At 39.0% G+C, this 20,100-nt stretch overlaps 1 protein-coding gene across 9 annotated transcripts in view; it reads left to right on the top strand.

Moving 5' to 3' along the window:
* Positions 1-20,100, top strand: part of LOC105478175 (RALBP1 associated Eps domain containing 2) — a 195,528-nt gene that overhangs the window by 97,183 nt on the left and 78,245 nt on the right. For all 9 annotated transcript variants that reach the window (XM_011735231.3, XM_011735230.3, XM_011735236.3 and 6 more), the window contains exons 6-9: positions 839-974; positions 5,814-5,877; positions 8,235-8,377; positions 14,922-15,016. In XM_011735231.3, coding sequence (XP_011733533.2) covers positions 839-974; positions 5,814-5,877; positions 8,235-8,377; positions 14,922-15,016 — 438 coding nt within the window. The remainder of the gene's footprint in view (positions 1-838; positions 975-5,813; positions 5,878-8,234; positions 8,378-14,921; positions 15,017-20,100) is intronic.

Genomic DNA, 20,100 nt, shown 5'->3' with positions numbered 1-20,100 from the left:
TCCCATGAAGGTGGCCCTTGGCAAGTATCACTTTAGTCTTAGGGTTCGTGGGAGGGATAGAACGAAGGCTCACGCCTCCTCCTAGCATCGACATTTCCCTTCTTCACCCAATGCCTACCCTAGCTTTGTTTTCTCCTGCACTACTTTGGTTTTCTAGGCTCTTAAATCCTCAAATTTGACTTGCATGCCCTCTAGTGGCAGGTGTGATGCACCCCTTGTTACCCTGTTTATTGTGGTACCATAACAGCTGTTCTCACCACCCAGCTGTTACTAAATATTTTCTGTAATTCACAAATGCCGAATGAGAGGTTCAGTGGTCCTGACTTGCCACTCAAGTAGGAGCTGGAAATGTGGGATTTGAATTGGAGCTTTTAATTCCTGGATTTATACAGAGTTTCGGTGTAACTGCAACAGTAAAAAAGATGTGGTTATAGCTGTTCTAGTTTCTTTTTCATTGTTTAAAAAGAATCCAGATTATTTTACTATCTACTCAGCTAATCTTAAAGGATAAAAATGTGAGGAATAGTGGAAAATAAGAATGATCATCTTTTTTTAACCCTTCCTTCATTACAATTAGAAATTTTTTGTCACTTACTGAGTATTCAGTATTTTATCCCTCGGTGCTGTTAACTTTGAAGAATACAAAAAATATATAAAGCATGATGTCTGCCCTTAAGTTTGTGTTCTAGTTAGATTCTAGTTATGAGGCAGTTAAATTTCTTCACCTGAGGAAAAAAAATTAAGCATAACACATAATAACTTTTATTGGTGCTTAATTTTTCTACTTCTCACTAAAGACAGGTTCTCTGAGCATTTACTTTTAAATTTATTCTTAAAGTCCTTTTCAGTGGAGAGAGAACTACAGGATAACAGCAGTTACCCCGATGAACCCTGGAGGATAACAGAAGAACAGCGCGAGTACTATGTCAATCAGTTCCGATCCCTTCAGCCAGACCCAAGCTCTTTCATTTCAGGTAAGAATGTGGGCTCCCCAGGCATCACTCTCACCAGAATCACAGCCACCATCTTGAGAAATCATTCACACAAAATGAGTATGGCAGCCTTCTGTGATTTCAGTTTGGTTTTCCTCTAAAGTCGAATTTCTTATCAGATGTAAACCATGCAGAAAAAAAGTTGGCAATGACGTTTGGAAAATTATATTTCCATTTCAGTGGGCTTAAATGGGAATTTGGGGGAAACTTGGCCGAGACCCCGCACCTTATCAGCTGAGGCAGTTCTTGAAATGCTAACGTGTCGCTCCAAGGGGTCACCTCTCATTGCTTCCTCATTATATTAGAGCTCGGGCAAGGACAGAATGTGGCCTCCTAAGGAGTTGGTGTCACAAGTCTTTTTATGTTATATGTGCCTTCAAACTCCAAACTCAGGCTCGTTTTCTTTGGCTCAAATGTTTCTCCTCCAGTTTTTCTGAGAGAAATTAAAATGGGGGAGGAAAAGTGGCCAGCGCTTTCCCACTTGTCAGTTCTTCTGGGTTGTCTTCAGATATATAGATTCCTGTTGAGTTCTCATGTAAAATTCAAGCTGAGAGGAATTGGTTTAATGCCAGTGTGGCTACATTTTACTAGGCTGAAGGACTAAACTAACAGTGAAATAGTAGAGTCTAGAAGAAAAATTCATAAAGCTTTCTTTTTAGATGTTGAAATTTGAAGAATAATAGTATGTCCTTAATAATCATAACCTGCCATATTGACATGTGGGTAAAGATTAGTTTTATCTTGTGAAATGAGGCACATAATTGAAATATACTTGTATAAGTAATTGCAAACATCATTTACTGATTGGTGGTGATGGCTTTATTGACAGCAGAATAGTACAGATACAACAAATTAATGTTGACGTCATGATTAAGGAAAATAAACAGAAACCCATATTGCACGATTTGACCACTTGCTAACCTTACCCCGCGCTCAAGTGAGTTTCTTCACGACATATGCAGATATTTAGCCAAATTCAAACAGATACCTGTTAGAAATGTTTTTGTTTTCTTTTAACTTTTGTATCTTGCAGAGTTTCAGATGTAGACACAACTAGACTGGCTGGTATAACAAACCTCTGTGTACCTATCACATAGTCCCAATGATTTTCTCTTACCTACAGTTACCACATAAGGATGTTTCAGTCAGTCAATGATGGCGGTCCCGTAACAGTATCACGGAGCTGAAAAATTCCAGCTCCATTCATCACCTAGTGATGCTGTAGCCATCATGATGTTGTAGCACAAGGCAGTGCTCACGTTTTTGTGATGATGCTGGTAAAAAAATCTGTGCTACCAGTTGTATAAAAGCCTAGCACATATGATTATGTATGGTATATAATACTTAATAATAAATGGCTATTATTAGCCTATTATGTATTATGCTATACTTTTCTTTCTTTTCTTTTTCTTTTTTTGAGATGGAGTCTCGCTGTGTTGCCCAGGCTGGCGTGCAATGGCGCGATCTCGGCTCACTGCAGCCTCCGCCTCCCAGGTTCAAGTGATTCCTCTGCCTCAGCCTTCCAAGTAGCCGGGACTACAGGCACGTGCCCCACACCTGGCTAATTTTTGTATTTTTAGTAGAGATGGGGTTTCACCATGTTGGCCAGGCTGGTCTCAAACCGCTGACCTCGTGATCCGCCCGCCTCAGCCTCCTAAAGTGCTGGGATTGCAGGCGTGAGCCACCGCACCTGGCCTTTTATTATGCTATACTTTTATTGTTATTTTAGGGTATACTTTTACTTATAAAAAAAAGTTAACTGTAAAACAGCCTCAGGCAGGAACTTCAGGAGGTGTTCCAGAAGAAGGCATTGTCATACTAGGAGATGGCCGCTCCCTATGAGTTATTGTCCCCTTCTAGTCACCTCCACAGTATAAAGGTGGAAGACAGTGTTATTGATGATTCTGACCTCGTGAAGTTCTAGGCTGATAAGTGTTTGTGTTTCAGTTTTTAACAAAAAAGTTTAAAAGGTAAAAACATTAAAAATTTAAAAAATAGAATAATAGAATAAAGATATAAAGAAAGAAAATATTTTTGTACAGCTGTGCAAATTTTTTAAATTTTTAACTTTTTGTGGGTATATAAGTGTATATATTTATGGGGTACATGAGATGTTTTGATACAGGCACACAATGTGAAATAAGCACATCATGAAGAATGGGGTATCCATTTCCTCAAGCATTTATCTATTAAGTTGCAAACAATTTGACTACACTCTTTAAGTTATTTTAAAATTGTACAGTGTGTTTTTGTTTTAAGCCAAGTGTTGTTACAAAGGAGTCAAGAAGGTTAAAATAAATTTTAAAGTTTATAAAGTAAAAAACTTGCACTCTAAGGTTAATTTATTATTGATGAAAGGAATTTTTACTTGGTAAATTTAATGTAGTCTCAGTGTGCAGTATTTATAAAGTCTACAGTAGTGTACTGTAATGTCCTGGGCCTTCACATTCACTCACCACTTACTCTCTGACTTACCCAGAGCAACTTCCAGTCCTGCAAGCTCCATTCATGGTAAGGGCCCTATAAAGGTGAACCATTTTTCATCTTTTATACCATATTTTTACTCTTCCTTTTCCATGTTTTTTTCTTTTCTCTTCTTTTTTCTTTTCTTTTTTTTTGAGACAGGTCTTACTCTGTTGCCTAGGCTGGAGTGCAGTGATGTGATCTTGGCTCACTGCAACCTTGACCTCCTGGGCTCAAGTGATCCTCCCACCTCAGCCTCCCTAGTAGCTGGGACTACAGGTGCACATCACTATGCCTGGCTAATTTTTTTTGTAGTTTTTTTTTTTTTTTTTTGGTAGAGAGGAGGTCTCACTATGTTGCCCAGGCTGTTTTCTATATTTAGTTGTGTTTAGATACACAAATAGTTACTATTGTGTCCCAACTGCCTATAGTATTCAGTGCAGGAACATGCTGTACAGGTTTGTAGCCTAGGAGCAATAGGTTCTACCATCTAGCCTAGGTGTGTAGTAGGCTATACCATCTAGGTTTGTGTAAGTACACCCTGTGCTGTTCACACAATGAGAAAATTACCTAATGATGCATTTCTCAGAATGTATCCTTTTTTTCTAGAAATGGAATCTCGTAATATGTGGCCTTTTGTATCTCTTTCATTTAGCATAATGTTTTAGTTTTTTTTAAATTAAAACATTTTTGTGGCTACATAGTAGGTGTATATATTTATGGGGTATGTGACATGTTTTGATACAGGCATCCAATGCATAATAATCACATCATGTTGAATGGGGTATCCATCCCCTCAAGCATTTATCCTTTGAGTTACAAACAATCCAATTACATTCCTTAAGTTATTTAAAATATACAATTAAGTTATTGACTATAGTCACCCTATTGTGCTATCAAGTAGTAGGTCTTATTCATTCTTTCTAACTAGTTTTTGTACCCATTAACAGTCCCCACCTCCCCCCTACTCGCTCCCCACCACTACCCCTCACAGCCTCTGGTAACCTTCATTCTACTCGCTATGTCCATGAGTTCAATTGTTTTGATTTTTAGATCCCACAAATAGGTGAGAACATGCGATGTTTGTCTTTCTGTGACTGGTTTATTTCACTTAACGTAATGATCTCCAGTTCCATCCACGTTGTTGCAAATGATTCGATCTCATTATTTTTTTATGGCTGAATAGTACTCCACTGTGTATACATACCACATTTTCTTTATTCATCTGTTGATGGACACATAGGTTGCCTCCAAATCTCAGCTATTGTAAGCAGTGCTGCAACAAACATGGGAGCGCACATATTTCTTTGATATACTGATTTCCTTTCTTTTAGGTATATACCCAGTAGTGGGATTGCTGGGTCATATGTCAGCTCTAATTGTAGTTTTCTGAGGAACTTCCAAACTGTTCTCCATAGTGGTTGTACTAATTCACATTCCCACCAACAGTTAGCATAATGTTTTAAAGGCTCATTCATGTTGTATGTACCAGAATTTCATTCCTTTTTGTGGCTGAATAATTCCATTATATCAGTACATCCCATTTTATTTATCTATTCATCAGTTGATAGGCATATGGGGTTCTTCTACTTTTGGAGTATTAAGTATAATGCTGATTTGAATATTTGTGTACCAGTTTTTATGTGAACATATATTTTTATTTCTCTTAAATAAATACCTAGGAGTAGAATTGCTAGATCAAACTGTATTGGGAGCTGAAAGCATTCAGATTCAATCTCAGCAAGGTCTAACATTTCAAGTACAGCTGGGTCTTGCAGTTATGTTAACATGTAAAGTAGAATGATTGCCTGATTTCAATTGATACAGGTAAATCAAAAATGAAGGAAGAAAGATTCCCGGATAAGTTTCTCAAAACGCCACTAGGAGTTCTTAAATCTCACCAAAAATCTTTCACAAGATGTCTGTCTTATCTCTGTGTGGTGGGATCAATGGTATTAATTTTCTTCTTTTTGGTCAGTTTTCTATTACTTTTCTATTTGAAATTTCTATTTGAAATGTGCCAAATTTGTTCAAAGTTTTGAAATTCGTCTTTTAAATTTGTGGCAAAATTTTGCAAATTTTGGTAAAAATGAAGCAGAAATTAATTTATGTGATTTGCATCTTTCATGAGCATTATGTTATTGCTTCTTTTGCCCTATTGTAATTTACATATTTTTAAAAAAGCTAATCATGTGTTGCTTTTGGTTCCATGATTCATAATTGCTTTGAGGAATAAATATGTTTGTGGTTATACAGAAGAGATTGCTGAATGAAAAAATTGTGATTCATTTGTATATAAATGTAAAAGCTACTCTAGCTGAGTAATTAATGGTTTATTTAAACAATGGCACTTGACAGGTTCTGTGGCCAAGAACTTCTTCACCAAATCAAAGCTTTCCATTCCAGAACTCTCCTATATATGGTAAGTACAATTAATGCCATATGGCATTCATACCATCATCCATAACCCATCTTTTAGTTCCTACCTTTGCATTTTTAAAAGTCTTATGTTTTGAATGATGTTTTTAACAGACTACAAGAGTGAATACAACTCAGATTTTTGTTGCTGTGAAAATTAAATGTTATATGAAAAGTACAATGAACAATGTGTGGCACATATTAAGCACTATAAGTGTTAACTATTATTTTAAAGTAATTTCCTAATTATTATCCCCATCTCAATCCCTTTTCAGTCTAGGCAATTGTGGGCATATGAAACTTACCATCCTGTAGATTTCATTTTCAGACTTTTCTACTAGATGGGATACAAGTAACCAGAGGAGATTGACAAACTAGTTTTTATATTTTATAAGGCTGAGTGAACAGGTTGAGGAATATTTTGGAGTTAGGTTAGGTTTGACTATTCTAGCTGCCTCTGAGCTTTGTAAATTTGGCTGGTGTTTATCAGCTGGGCCCTAATTCAGACTTGCAGCTGTGGTATCCACTGCACCTTTATGCACTCTGGCTCCAGAAGGGCTGTGCTGGGATGGTCCAGATGGCTCTATTTGCATTCATGAAAATGCTCGGTGCTGCTGTAAACTCTCGGCTGTGTGTGGGCTAGTTCTTTCCCAAAACTGGGCAGGCGATCACACTGCTATAAATATATAATTAAAAACACTGGAATGTTTATATAAAGCCTTTTGCATGAGGATTTACAGAATTATGTTGGGATTTAAAATTGCTTGTCATGTTTTGTGCATCTTATTGGAAAACTACTCCAATAATACTCATGCATGCCAATGCATCTGGGATTCTGAGCTGGATTTAGGTTCTTCAACAATATATACTCTGGCATAATTTTTTTGTTTTTACAAGTCTTATATTAGTTTTTTGTTGTTGTTTGTTTGTTTGTTTGTTTTTTTGGAGACGAGGGCTCACTCTGTCACCCAGGCTGGAGGGCAGTGACATGGTTATAGCTCATTGCAGCCTCTGACTCCTAAGTTCAAGAGATCCTCCTACCTCAGCCTCCCAGCTAGCTTTTCAGTTTTTTCTAGAGACAGAATCTTGCTATGTTGACCAGGCTGGTCTTGAACTCTTTGCCTCAGGCAATCCTCCTGCCTTGGCTTCTGAAAGCGCTGGGATTACAGGCATAAGCCACCATGCCCGGCCCTTATATTAGATTTTTCTGGCTAGGGAAGAAAAAAGAAATTATCATTTTGAAAAGAATACCATTTGTTTTGGCAGAATTCCCAGTCTAAACGTTATTGGCATGAGGCTTCCTATCTTTTTGTTGAGACATGCCCATGAAAGCTGAGTGGTATTCTCTCTATCCAGCATATGAAGCAGTTTCCTGACCCCTCACTCTGGGAACAGCTATTTCAGGGCCCCAGTGCATTCAAAACTGGAGGAGGAGGATGTGAATGGTCTAAAGGAAAGTTATGGAGCTTACCTTAGAAATATATTTTCTTTCAAATAGTAATACCTTTCTAGAATAATTTTGTTTATGTCTTATCTCTATGCTTGTCCTAACACAAGTATACTTGTCTCTGTCTACCTTAGAGATGGTTAAGCTTATGGGGTCTTAGATATAATTCTTTGGCAAATCAGTCTCTTTTGTGCTCAGTAAATAGGTCTGTGCCTTCGCCTTCTAGTGGGAAATAATGACTGAAGTTAAGCCTGTTTAAGACTCCCCTTTCTTCATTTTTGTCTTATCTGGTTCCAGTCTTCTTTAGTTACTAGTTTTATCCTAAAACATCATTCATTCCTTTTTTTATTGAGCTTACTTGTATTTTCCCAGTAGGGAGTTCTCAGGCAAAGAACAGTTTGGTACAAAGATTTACGTGACTTGAAAAGTTCAAGGTTTTCCCTTAAAGCTGAAAAACAAAGAGCTTATTTCTGTGCTCCAGGTAAACTGCATAGTGGCTGGGACAACTATAAAATGGCTGGGGCCACCCTTCCTCTGCCTGTTTTGAACACCATGTCCAGGGCTTTTCACCCCATGCAGCCTGCATTTACTGAATGACTGTGGACTTCTGGGTATCATTTTTATTTCTGTGCCATAGTTTCTTGTGCTGTGTCCTCAGCGTTGTAAGACACACCAACAATGGAACCTGAAGAACTTAAATTTTTATTTATAAAATGCTACTGATGCTGATCCCATCAGTCAACATTTTTCTTCCTTGGAGTGGCCCCCAGAGATTTCAAATGGATTTGGCTAGGAGGGTTTGGGTACTGGTAGGGCCATCACCATAGAGTCTGGGAGTTTTATTGGCACATTTATGCCAAGTAACTTGTTCTGTAAGCCCCATGGTAGGTACTCATGACATTTGTTTCATCTAGGGAGCTTAGTGATGCTGACTGTGATGGAGCCCTGACCCTGCCTGAGTTCTGTGCTGCGTTTCATCTCATTGTGGCTCGGAAGAACGGCTACCCATTGCCTGAGGGCCTGCCTCCAACTCTGCAGCCAGAGTACCTGCAGGCGGGTAAGGCCTCACCATCAATTGTAAACCTTAAGTACTTTTCCTCCAGGCTGTGTAAAAAACTTTTGTTTCTTAAAATGATGTCCAGATACTTTGGGGAGTCCTTAGTATTTACAGTTATTCTTCTTTAACTGCTATTAGACTTTTACATCTCATAATGTGAGGAATAGGGCTGGTCTGGGTAAGTGTGTATTACCTGTTTTTCTCATTCTATACCCTCTGGATGGATTTGAACCAAAGTCACTTACCCTTTCATGACAGTTGTGAAATAGGCAAGTACTGAAATTCCCAGCTGGTATAAAATGAAGAGGAGGATCCTGTAGAGCCAAGTGTTAACTTGGCATTTTTAGGCACACCCCAGTGTCTCCAGGTGGCCCTGGGCAATGGAGTGGAATAGAGCTCTTATACCTAATTTAAAAGTCAAAAAATTACATGCAGTGAAGTGTGCAAAGTGTTGTCACCTTAAATGTATGCTTGATTAATTTTTATATATGTATACACCCATGTAACTGCAATCAGATATAGAATATTCTAGCATATCAGAAGGTTAGAATAGAACTGTTATGTTTCTCCTTAATAAAACAGTCTCATTCAAATTATTGTTTTGGACCCTTTAGATAGGAAAGAGTCATGGTGAGTATAACATATGTATTAATTCCTTTGGGAGAGTGGAAAAATTAATAGTGTGTCTTGCCCTATTCAAAGGCAAGTGGGCACTGGTCTGATTTCCATTATTCATGGAAGTATAGTGCTCATTGAGAGGCCCCAGAAATAGCTGGTGCTTTCAACAACCTTTCTCAATTTTTAGGGAATGGCTGTTAAAGAAATGAGAGCTTAGTCATGGGTGATTATTAGCAAGAGAGAGCAGTGTCTAAAGAAACTTTAATTACTTATTAGTAGAGTATAAATTTTGTGATTAGATCTGCAAAAGGCCTTGGATTATCTTGTCTAGTCCCTTCCTCATGATGATACCAGATTCAAAGTGGCAAATGTCTTATCTAAGTCAGTCTTGGTGCCTCTGACTCTCTTAAATAAAGAATCTGTCATTTTCTGTGTTAAATAGTGAGAGGATAGGAACTCAACCAAAGGGAAGAGGCCAAGTTTGTGGCTGCTGCTAAGTGACAGGTAAACATGTTGGGGGAAGAGTGACCCATTCTGGGATCTTCTTCAAATATCCCCATAAAATATATGAAGGGGAGAGATCAGAGATCAAAATCTACTAATTTGTGGACTTGGATTTTGCTAACAATACCTGCTTTCTCCCTACTGCAGGCTGTAACTCCAGCCTGCTGCCCTTCCTTAGATGCTTGGAAGATCCTCATGGGTCCCAGGAATTAGCTTGCAATTGAGGAGCATGGGAAACTCCTCTTTTCTCTTTGGTGTCTTTCTCTCTCCATCTCATTCTCTCCCTCTTCTTGTCCCCTCCCTTCCCCTCCCCTCCCTTCCTCTCCCCTCCCCTCCTCTCCTTTCTGTTTCTCCTGAATGAGGGCAAAGAAGCACTGGCATTCTGGGGGCTATCTTGACACCTACATGGCTCTCATTGCCAAGGCAGTGCAGGGCCATAGAAGAACCTCTTTTCTTGGGATTGGAGACACATGGGACTTTTGTCTCTCTCTCAAGGGAATTAACAGCTGGCAAAGGGCCAAGTTCTGTTCTAGGGTTAGTTATATTTAATACCTTCACTGTGTCCTCTTTCAAGCCCTGGAGAGAGTCCTGGGTAACCTCATCTCCCATACCCCCACTGAGTTTTCTGTTTGGGGGTCATAACTAGTGCTGTTTCATTATTTTGATGCCATATGGCCATGGAACCTGTGGGACATGCCATGACTCCTTATTTGAGAAGTCACTTTTGTAGGTGTCCAAGTGTTTCACAGACTATTTCAAAAGTCACTGACATAATAGCTGGGTGTGGTGGCTCACGCTTGTAATATCAGCACTTTTGGAGGCCAAGGCAGGTGGATCACTGGAGGTCAGGAGTTTGAGACCAGCCTGGCCAACATGGTGAAACCCCATGTACTAAAAATACAAAAATTAGACAGGTGTGGTGGCACACACTTGTAGTACCAGCTATTAGGGAGGCCAAGGCAGGAGAATCACTTGAACCTGGGAGGCAGAGGTTGCAGTGAGCCAAGATTACACCACTGCACTCCAGCCTGGGTGATAGAGCTAGACTCCATCTCAAAAAAAAAAAAAAAAAAAAAAAATCACTGACATAATTTTTAGATATCTGAAATGTTAACAGGAAAGAAGTAATCTCTTGATTCCTTTCCTACTGCCAATGGCTTCTTTTGACCTGCTTATTCAGTAAAGGGGAATCTATAAAAAAGCACACCAATGAGCCTCATGTTTCTTCCTGGTCTTTTATGGAGACTGTCAGAATGCATTTATACAGGAACAAGGCAAGAATCTGTCATATACACTTCAATTAAACAAAAATTGCACATCATTTCCAGGGCTTGTGGGATTAATCTTAAATAATAATTATATGGTTCTAACAGAAAACATGAAAATAACCCATAAAACTCTATCAAACTCAGTGACGGTATGTTTTAAAATGCTTTATCACTCATGTTTATCATTGTATGAAGCTTAAGAAAATGGCCAGAACCACCTAGGTCTCCTCTGTGCTTTTTTTTTTTTTTGCTTTTCTTTGCAAAATATGAGTGATCCTATTCATTTTTTTGTTCATTTTAATGGCATCTCATTTAGTTTTTTTTTTTTTTTTTTTGAGACGGAGTCTCGCTCTGTTGCCCAGGCTGGAGTGCAGTGGTGCAATCTCGGCTCACTGCAAGTTCTGCCTCCCGGGTTCACACCATTCTCCTGCCTCAGCCTCCCGAGTAGCTGGGACTACAGGCACACGCCACCACACCCGGCTAATTTTTTGTATTTTTAGTAGAGATGGGGCTTCACCATGTTAGCCAAGATGGTCTCGATCTCCTGACCTCGTGATCTGCCTGCCTTGGCCTCCCAAAGTGCTGGGATTACAGGCGTGAGCCACCATGCCTGGCCTAGTGCTTTTTTTCTTTTCTTTTCTTTTTTTTTTTTAAAGCTTAACTCTCACCTTTTTCCAACTTTTTTCTAATTGATCTATATTCAGTCTTTAAAAAATCTAATCCAGTTTTTGATAAGATTGGTGAAGAGGATAAATTTGGTTAATATCTTCATGCATTCATAACTAGACAGGCTTGTTTTCTAAAATAATATATATTTTTTTGAGATGGAGTCTTGCTCTGTTACCCAGGCTTGAGTGCAGTGGCATGATCTTGGCTCACTGCAATCTCTGCCTCCTGGGTTCAAGCAATTCTCCTGCCTCAGCCTCTTGAGTAGCTGAAGCTACAGGTACCTGCCACCATGCCTGACAGATTTTACAGATTTTTGTATTTTTAGTAGAGACGGGGTTTTACCATGTTGACCAGGCTGGTCCCGAACTCCTAGCCTCAAGTGATCCACCCACCTTGGCCTCCCAAAGTGCTGGGATTACAGGCGTGAGCCACCCACCACACCTGGCCTGTTTTGTAAAATAATGGAAGAGGAATTCTATCTGATGCCATTTTACTTGCAATTATGGAAATAGTCTCTTTTCCCTAATAGTAAAACTTCAATGACAGAGTTGTATTAGTTGGTGGCTTACCCTCTAGCCTTTTGATAGTTTCAGCTGGGTGAGGTGACTGACACCTGTAATCCCAGCACTCCGGGAGGCTGAAGCAGGAGGATCAGTTGAGGTCAGGATTTCAAGACCAGCCTGGGCAGCGTGGTGAAACCCCATCTCCACCAAAAAATACAAAAATTAGCGAGGTGTGGTGGTGCGCACCTGTGGTCCCCAGCTACTTGGACGGCTGAGGCAGGAGAATCGCTTGAAGCTGGGAGGCAGAGGTTACAGTGAGCCGAGATAGCGTCACTGCACTCCAGCCTGGGTGACAGAGTGAGACTCCGTCTCAAAAAAAATAAAAATAAAAATAAATAAATAAAATAAAATAAAAATGAAAAAAAAAAAGTCACCTTTTGATAGGTGATTGGGTGGGTTCTGGTAGAAATTTTTGCCATAGAGTTTGTTAAAAAATATCTGTGAAGTACTTACTGTGTGAGAGGTACCACATCGTTCACTGTGGTCAGAATGCTGTATGAAACAGAGCTCCTACTCCCATGAACTAGTGGGCAGTTAATACGTGCCATCAAGGGGAAGCACAGATGCAGCAAGAGGGTGCATGACCTTAGGGAAGATTTCCTTAAATGTTTGGGCTGAGATGTGAAGACTGAGCTAGGGACTACATAGGTGAAGAAGGGAGAAGCTTAGGTTCTGAGAAGGGGGAACAGCAGGTTTGCTGGGGAGGCTCTGAGAGGGGACTTGGAACATAGGAGGAGTGAGAATTTCAGGCCACAGTGACTGGCGTGCACGGAACCAGGGTAGAGGGGCTGGGTTGAAGCTGAGGAAGAAGGTGGGGAACATATGACGGGCAATAATGTTACCTTAGTTTAGGCTGATAAGAGACACAATCAGATTTGCTATGTGAAATGATCATGCAGATCATGCAGGATTATGCAGGTCCAGAGAACAGGTTTTGAGGGGCACAGGTAGAAACCAGAAGACTAAGTTGTGGCAGCTGGCCAGTCAGGAGCAGCAGGGCGCTTGCACTGGGGAGGCGACAGTGAGATGGAGAGATGTGGACACCTTGGAGAGAGATTTAGCAGGTAATTGACAACATTTATAGTTTTGGAAAGTGTTAGCTTTCTTCACAGGAAGATCCCCTCATGATAAAGCATCAGTCATATAATACTAGTCAGAGCCTTGATTGATAGACCAGAAAGAGAAATCTTAATAATGGTTCACACCACTCTTGGGGCTGGACTGAGGAATGGTGCTTTTACTGAGTTTTTACCAAGGAAACAGACTATGAGGTATGGTCAGAAAAATCACCAGGGCCCACAGTTTGCCCCATCTGATACTGGTGAAATTCAGACCAGAGTAAGCAAATGAACAAATTAAGGTGCTTGTTCTTTTTTTTTTTTTTTTTTTGAGACGGAGTCTGGCACTGTCGCCCAGGGTAGAGTGCAGTGGCCGGATCTCAGCTCACTGCAAGCTTCGCCTCCCGGGTTTATGCCATTCTCCTGCCTCAGCCTCCCGAGTAGCTGGGACTACAGGCACCCGCCACCTTGCCCGGCTAGTTTTTTGTATTTTTTAGTAGAGACCGGGTTTCACTGCGTTAGCCAGGATGGTCTCGATCTCCTGACCTCGTGATCCGCCCGTCTCGGCCTCCCAAAGTGCTGAGATTACAGGCTTGAGCCACCGCGCCCCGCCAAGGTGCTTGTTCTTAACTCCATGTGGTGCTGATACTCAGACCAGTAGTTACTTCCTTACTTACTGTATATATGTATGCATGTATGTATTTATTTAAATTAGACACGTAGGTAGGAAGGTAGGTAGATACATAGACAGATGAGACAGGGTCTCACTATGTTGCCCAGGCTGGTCTCAAACTCCTAGACTCAAGCAGTCCTCCTGCCTTGGCCTCCCAAAGTGCTGGCATTACAGGTGTGAGCCACCATGCCTGGCCAATGGTCAGTACTTTACTGCAGAAGGATATTGGCATTTCAGTCCCTGATGGGAGTGGGAGGGTGGGGAAGGATTTAAAACAATGCCAATCCACTTTTCACATTTGATTCAAGTTTTTTTAAACCTTGCATTACAATTTTATTTCCTAATAGCTTGTCTTGACTTGTAGCTTCTGTTTATTATCTGGCACAGTCTGCTTTTCCTCTTTGGAATATTGACAAATTTTCTAGCTGTTGAGATATTTCTTTCCTAATTACTTTGTGACAAAGTAGTGCAGCAGAATCTGCTTCTAAGACATAGCCTGGTGTGAAGTAATTAGCTTACCAAGTAGACTGATCTTTCCTCATGTGAATTCACTTAACTACTGAAATAACAGCCAGTGTCACTATTGCATATTGAAAGAAACCCTTAATGAGATTCTTTTTTCTTTGTTGTAAATCAGCAAGAATTTATGCTCTTATTTTATCATTCCTGACAACCAAGGAGGTAAATATTTCATAAAATTACCTTGGGTGCACGTCATTATAAGATCTTGCCTATATCCAACAATAGTTAAATGATGTATTTCCTTAGTTAATGTCCCTATACATTAGAAACTACACTAGTAACATGGTTAAGACTTACATATTGTGATAGTGATGGTTAATGTGGAAAATTACTATGCTATAAAATGAAGTGTTCAGAGCACATACTCTTCAGCCAGACTGCTGAGAGTTAAAGTCCCTGCTCTTCTATTTATCAGCTGTATGACCTTGAGTAAGTTGCTTAACTTCCCTGTTCTCAGTTTCATCACATGTGAAATGGGGATAATAGAAGTACTGGGTTGTCCATGTAAAGAACTGAAAATACTACCCTAGCATGATGAATGCCGTAAGTGGTCTATCAGAGCTAGCTGATTTTGTTGTTATATTTAACGAGCACAGAAAAGCTGATGGGAAACACTGATTACTATGGCTCTAGGAAATATTCTTATATATTCTTTTTGTTTCTTCCTAGCTTTTCCTAAGCCCAAGTGGGACTGTCAATTATTTGATTCTTATTCTGAGTCACTGCCGGCAAATCAACAACCTCGTGACTTGAATCGGATGGAGGTAAAGATTTTCGTATGCTGATAAATAAGGATGTGTATGGAGTTAAATCCATTAGCCTATGTTCTTTATGAACTCTGGAAAATGAACTTTTTTTTTTTTTGCTTGAAAATGAGCTTTTATAACATTTCCTTTTTGTACTTGGTAATTATTAATACTTTGATGCTCAGCCTTTCAGATCTAGACACCAGATGTATCTATAATTTTTCCCCTTTTCTCCCTAAAACTGGATGTGCTAAAGTAAGTGACATAATCTCTAGACCTTCTAGATGCGAAAAGTAGATATAGCCAAACTAAGCCAGAAAATTCTAGCCAAGTTATTTACTTTAACCAAGCTTTAATTCCCTAGTAAATAATTTTAATTGTATTTTTATCAGTTGGGCATTAATAAGCTATACTGAACCAGAACTGCTTTGAGAAGAGGTTTGAGGACTTTATATGAGGGCCCCAAATCACATTCGGAATTCCTTCAGGGTTTTTAGCTTTTGGACCAAAGGAGGACTGATTTGGATGATCCCCAAAAGGAACTTGGAGAATTCCCCCAGTGTTGGGCCATAGATGGAAGGACTTAGCCAAGTGCTTAGGGAGCCTTAGCTATGGATCAATAAATAGGAGTTGTTATTGTTGTCATCACCACTGTCATTATCATCATTATCACCATTATGATTACTATGATGACAACTTAGGATACCTGCTGTTCCCTTCCTTAAAAAATTTGGAAATGTTTAATAAATGGAGCTTTATTCACAGACTCCTGTTAGAGTCCTCTGACCCTAGTTGAAACCATTGCAAGATGATAGAAGTCAAAGGCAGGGAACAGGGACATTTCTTTAATTTCTTGTGACTGTGCATGATGATTTATTCTCTCACATGAGGCCCTCATGCCTGTAGCGTGTATTATGGATGGCATCGTCCGCTCCCCTGTGAACCAGTCAAGCCTGCCTTTCCAGTGCTCCTCTGACTAACATCTCTGTTTGCCACTTTGCTTTTCTTTCTTTGAGTTGCATCCTCCATGATACTTTCCTCAGATTTCTACTCATGGGAAAAAGACATAAAGAAAAGTCACTTCAGGAGGATTGACAGATGTGCATTTGAAGAATTTTGGTTAAATTTTTTTTTTTTTCTGCAGAATGCATATGACAGAGACAGATAAAATAGTTTGCCACTTTTCATGGCCCTTGGTTTACTTTGGAGATTCTAGCAGTGTTTAAAGAGCTTTGTTTATCAAACCAGGATGGATACTTCTATGGCTCTCTGACTCTGTGTGTGTATATATGTGTATGATGGCCCCCCTGCTTGCATAAAATGATGAAGTTATTAGTTGATCTTCTTTTAAAATGGCCATAAAATCTGTTACACACACACACACACACACACCGATGTCTTTTATACTCTTACACACACACACACACCCTGATGTCTTTTATACTCTGTTACACACACACACACACACACACACACACACACACACACACACACACACACACAGAGTCTCTCTCGCTGTCTCTTTGTCTCTCTCTCTCTCTCTAATGTCCTGGATGACGTTACATATATTCACCTTTGTGGATGTTATATGCAGCTAGCTTTATATACTTTTGTATACTTTAAGTGACCTTCTTGGGGAGGGGAGATTAAAAACTACCTAGTCTTTTTTTTTTTTTTTTTGGCCCTATCCAAAGAAGAAAGCAAAACAACAACAAAAAAATCCCTCTTTTCCAACCAAATTGTTATTTTTGACGATGCTATGGTTTTAGACAATGCAGTAAACAGAATTCAAGGACAAAGTAATAGGGTTAATTGATGGTTTGTTCATTTAAGAAGTATGGGTCAGATTGCAATAATGATTCAGTATTTCATGTTCTTCTAAACTATTACTGATTTTTCTTTCTACCAATCTTTTAATATATCATGAATGCATGGAGTTTAATTAGATTTTGGAACTAGCGCTGTGATTGATGGCTCCAGTATAGGTGGTTGTGTTCTGAACAAAGCTGCAGCTGATTTAGGTCCCAGGTCATGAGAAATTGGCTTAGTGATACATCTTTTTCTAAAGACAGCAGAGCTGTAGCCATGCACTTATTTCCATTAAGAATTACAGATGATAATTTCAGGTATATTTCTCTTTATGAGTGTCTCTTAGATTACTGGATTTCTTTCTTTTTCTAAACAGCTTTACTGATAGAGACTTTACATACCATACCCATTAAAGTATATAATTCAGTGATTTTTATTATATTAACAGTTGTTCCACCATCACTACAGTTTAATTTTAGAACATCATCAGCCCAAAGAGAAACCCAATACTCATGAGCAGTCACTTCCTATTCCTCTGTCTCTGCCAGCCTCTGATAATCACTAATCTATTTTCTGTCTCTAGATTTGCCTATTCTGGACATTTCATATAAATGGAAGCATATAGTATGTAATGTTTTGTGACCGTATTCTTTCACTTAGTATAATGTTTTCAAGGTTCACTCAGATCATAACATGTATCAGTGCTTCATTCCTTTTTAATGCTGAATAATATTGCATCGTATGGATATGCTACATTTTGTTTGTCCATTCATCAGTTGATGGACATTTGCATTGCTTCCACTTTTAGCTATTATAAATAATGCTACTATGAACATAGATGTACAGGTTTTTGTGTGGATGTGTGTTTTCGGTTCTCTTGAGTATATACCTAGGAGTGGAGTTGTTGGATTGTATCATAACTTTTTGAGGAATCACCAAACTGGTTTCCAAAGCAACTATACTATTTTACATTCTTCCACTAGCAGTGTATGAGGGTTCCAATTTTCCCACATCCTTGTTAACACTTATTGTCTGACTTTTTGATTTTAGACACCCTAGTGGAATTAAGTGGTGTCTCATTGTGGTTTTGATTTGAGTTTCCTAATGATTAATGACATTGAGCATCTTTTTGTGTGCTTATTAGCCATTTGTATATCTTTTTTGGTGAAGTGTCTAAGTCCTTTGTCCATTTTAAAATTGAATTACTTGTCTACTATTGAATTGTAAGTGTTCTTGTGCTTTTGGCATCATATCTAAGAAACCATTGCCTAATATTAAATCACGAAGATTTACTCCCGTGTTTTCTTCTAAGAGATTTTTGTTTTTGTCTTTTTTTGTTTTGTTTTTTGAGATGCAATCTCACTCTATTGCCAGGCTGGAGTGCAGTGGCATGATCTCAGCTCATTTGCAACCTCTGCCTCCCGGGTTCAAACGATTCTCCTGCCTCAGCCTCCTGAGTAGCTGGGACTACAGGTGTGCGCCACCAAGCCCAGATAATTTTCTATTTTTAGTAGAGATGGGATTTCACCATGTTGGCCAGGATGGTCTCGATCTCTTGACCTTGTGATCCGCCCACCTCGGCCTCCCATAGTGCTGGGATTACAGGCATGAACCACTGAGTCTGGCCTCTTCTAAGAGTTTTATAGTTTTAGACCTTTACATTTAGGCGTGTGATTAATTTTGAGTTAATTTTTGTGTATGTTCTGAGGAAGAGGTCCAACTTTATTTTTTTGTATGTGGATTTCTAGTCATCCCAGCACCATTTATTGAAAAGACACTTTTTTCCCCTTTGAATTGTCTTGCACCCTTTTTGGAAATCAACTGACCGTAAATGTAAGGGTTTATTTCTGGGTTTTCAGTTCTATTCTATTGATCTGTATGTTTATGATTATGCCAGTACCACAGTGTCTTGATAATTTTAGATTTGTAGTAAGTTTTGAAATCAGGAAGTGTGAATTCTTTAACTTTGTTCCTCTTTTTCAAGAATATTTTGCTATTCTGACTTCCTTGCATTTCCATATGAAATTTAGGACAAGCTTGCCAAATTCTGACAAAAAAAGATTGCATTGAATTTGTAGATCAGTTTGGAGAGTATGGCCACCTTACCAATATTAAGTCTTCTAACTCATCAGCATGAGATGTCTTTCCATTTATTTAATTTCTTTCAACAGTTTTTTGAGATTTCTTTTTATCTACATTGCCTACTTCTAAATTATGTTATTCTCCAAAGGGGTCTGATTTGTAATGCAGGTGGCAAAAGACAATGAAGGAAATGCACTGTTATGGTACATTGTTCTATTGGAGATAGTAGACTTCGGATAGGAAATTATATCTAGATACTTCATTTTAATGAGTAAATCTCAGCACTATATGAGGCCGAGGTGGGCGGATCACGAGGTTAGGAGATCGAGACCATCCTGGCTAACACAGTGAAACCCTGTCTCTGCTAAAAATACAAAAAATTAGCCGGACGTGGTGGCACGTGCCTGTAGTCCCAGATACTCAGGAGGCTGAGGCAGGAGAATCGCTTGAACCTGGGAGGCGGAGGTTGCAGTGAACCAAGACTGTGCCACTGCACTCCAGCCTGGGGGACAGAGCAGGATTCCATCTCAAAAACAAACAAACAAACAAACAAACAAACAAACAATTACTTGAGTGAAGACTGTTAAATCCTAGACCAGTTTTCTACTAAGTAATACTTCGGTCTCTTTCTTGGGAATAGTTTAAAACAACAGTTTAAAACAAAAGTGTTGCTTATCTCTCTGGGGTTGTTTAGGTTCTGAGAGGTAAACCAATTAACTTTTTGGAACACCAGATGGCTCCAGGAATTTGCTCTCTTTCCTTCAAGATAAATGTTACAATTTATCTTTATTTGATTTGTGACTATGTTTTAAATATAAACAGTATCAAAAGGCATATGATGACAAGTCTTCCATCTACCAAGTCACCTTTCAATTCTTACATATCTTTCCAGAGTTTGTGTATATAAATAAAGCAAATGTGAATATATATTATTCTTTAATCTTATAGGCCTTAGAGTGCATATTCTTTTCCAGCTTTGAGGTATAATTGACAAAAATATATATTTACGGTGTTTTGATCTGTGTATATGAAATGATTACTGCAATCAAACTAATGAACATATCTGTCACCTCTCACATAGTTACCTTTTTTTTTTGGTGTGGTGAGAACATTTAAGATCAATTCCCTTAGCAGTTTTCAAATATACCATACATTGTTATTAACTATAGTTAGAATGTGTGTTAAATTGAGAATTTATAAGAAATAAATTT

This window comes from Macaca nemestrina, chromosome X, assembly GCF_043159975.1.
Source record: "Macaca nemestrina isolate mMacNem1 chromosome X, mMacNem.hap1, whole genome shotgun sequence".
NCBI classification, from domain to species: Eukaryota; Metazoa; Chordata; class Mammalia; order Primates; family Cercopithecidae; genus Macaca; species Macaca nemestrina.
The sequence above is the reverse complement of the archived record's forward strand: the minus strand, read 5'-3'. Positions and strand labels throughout refer to the sequence as shown.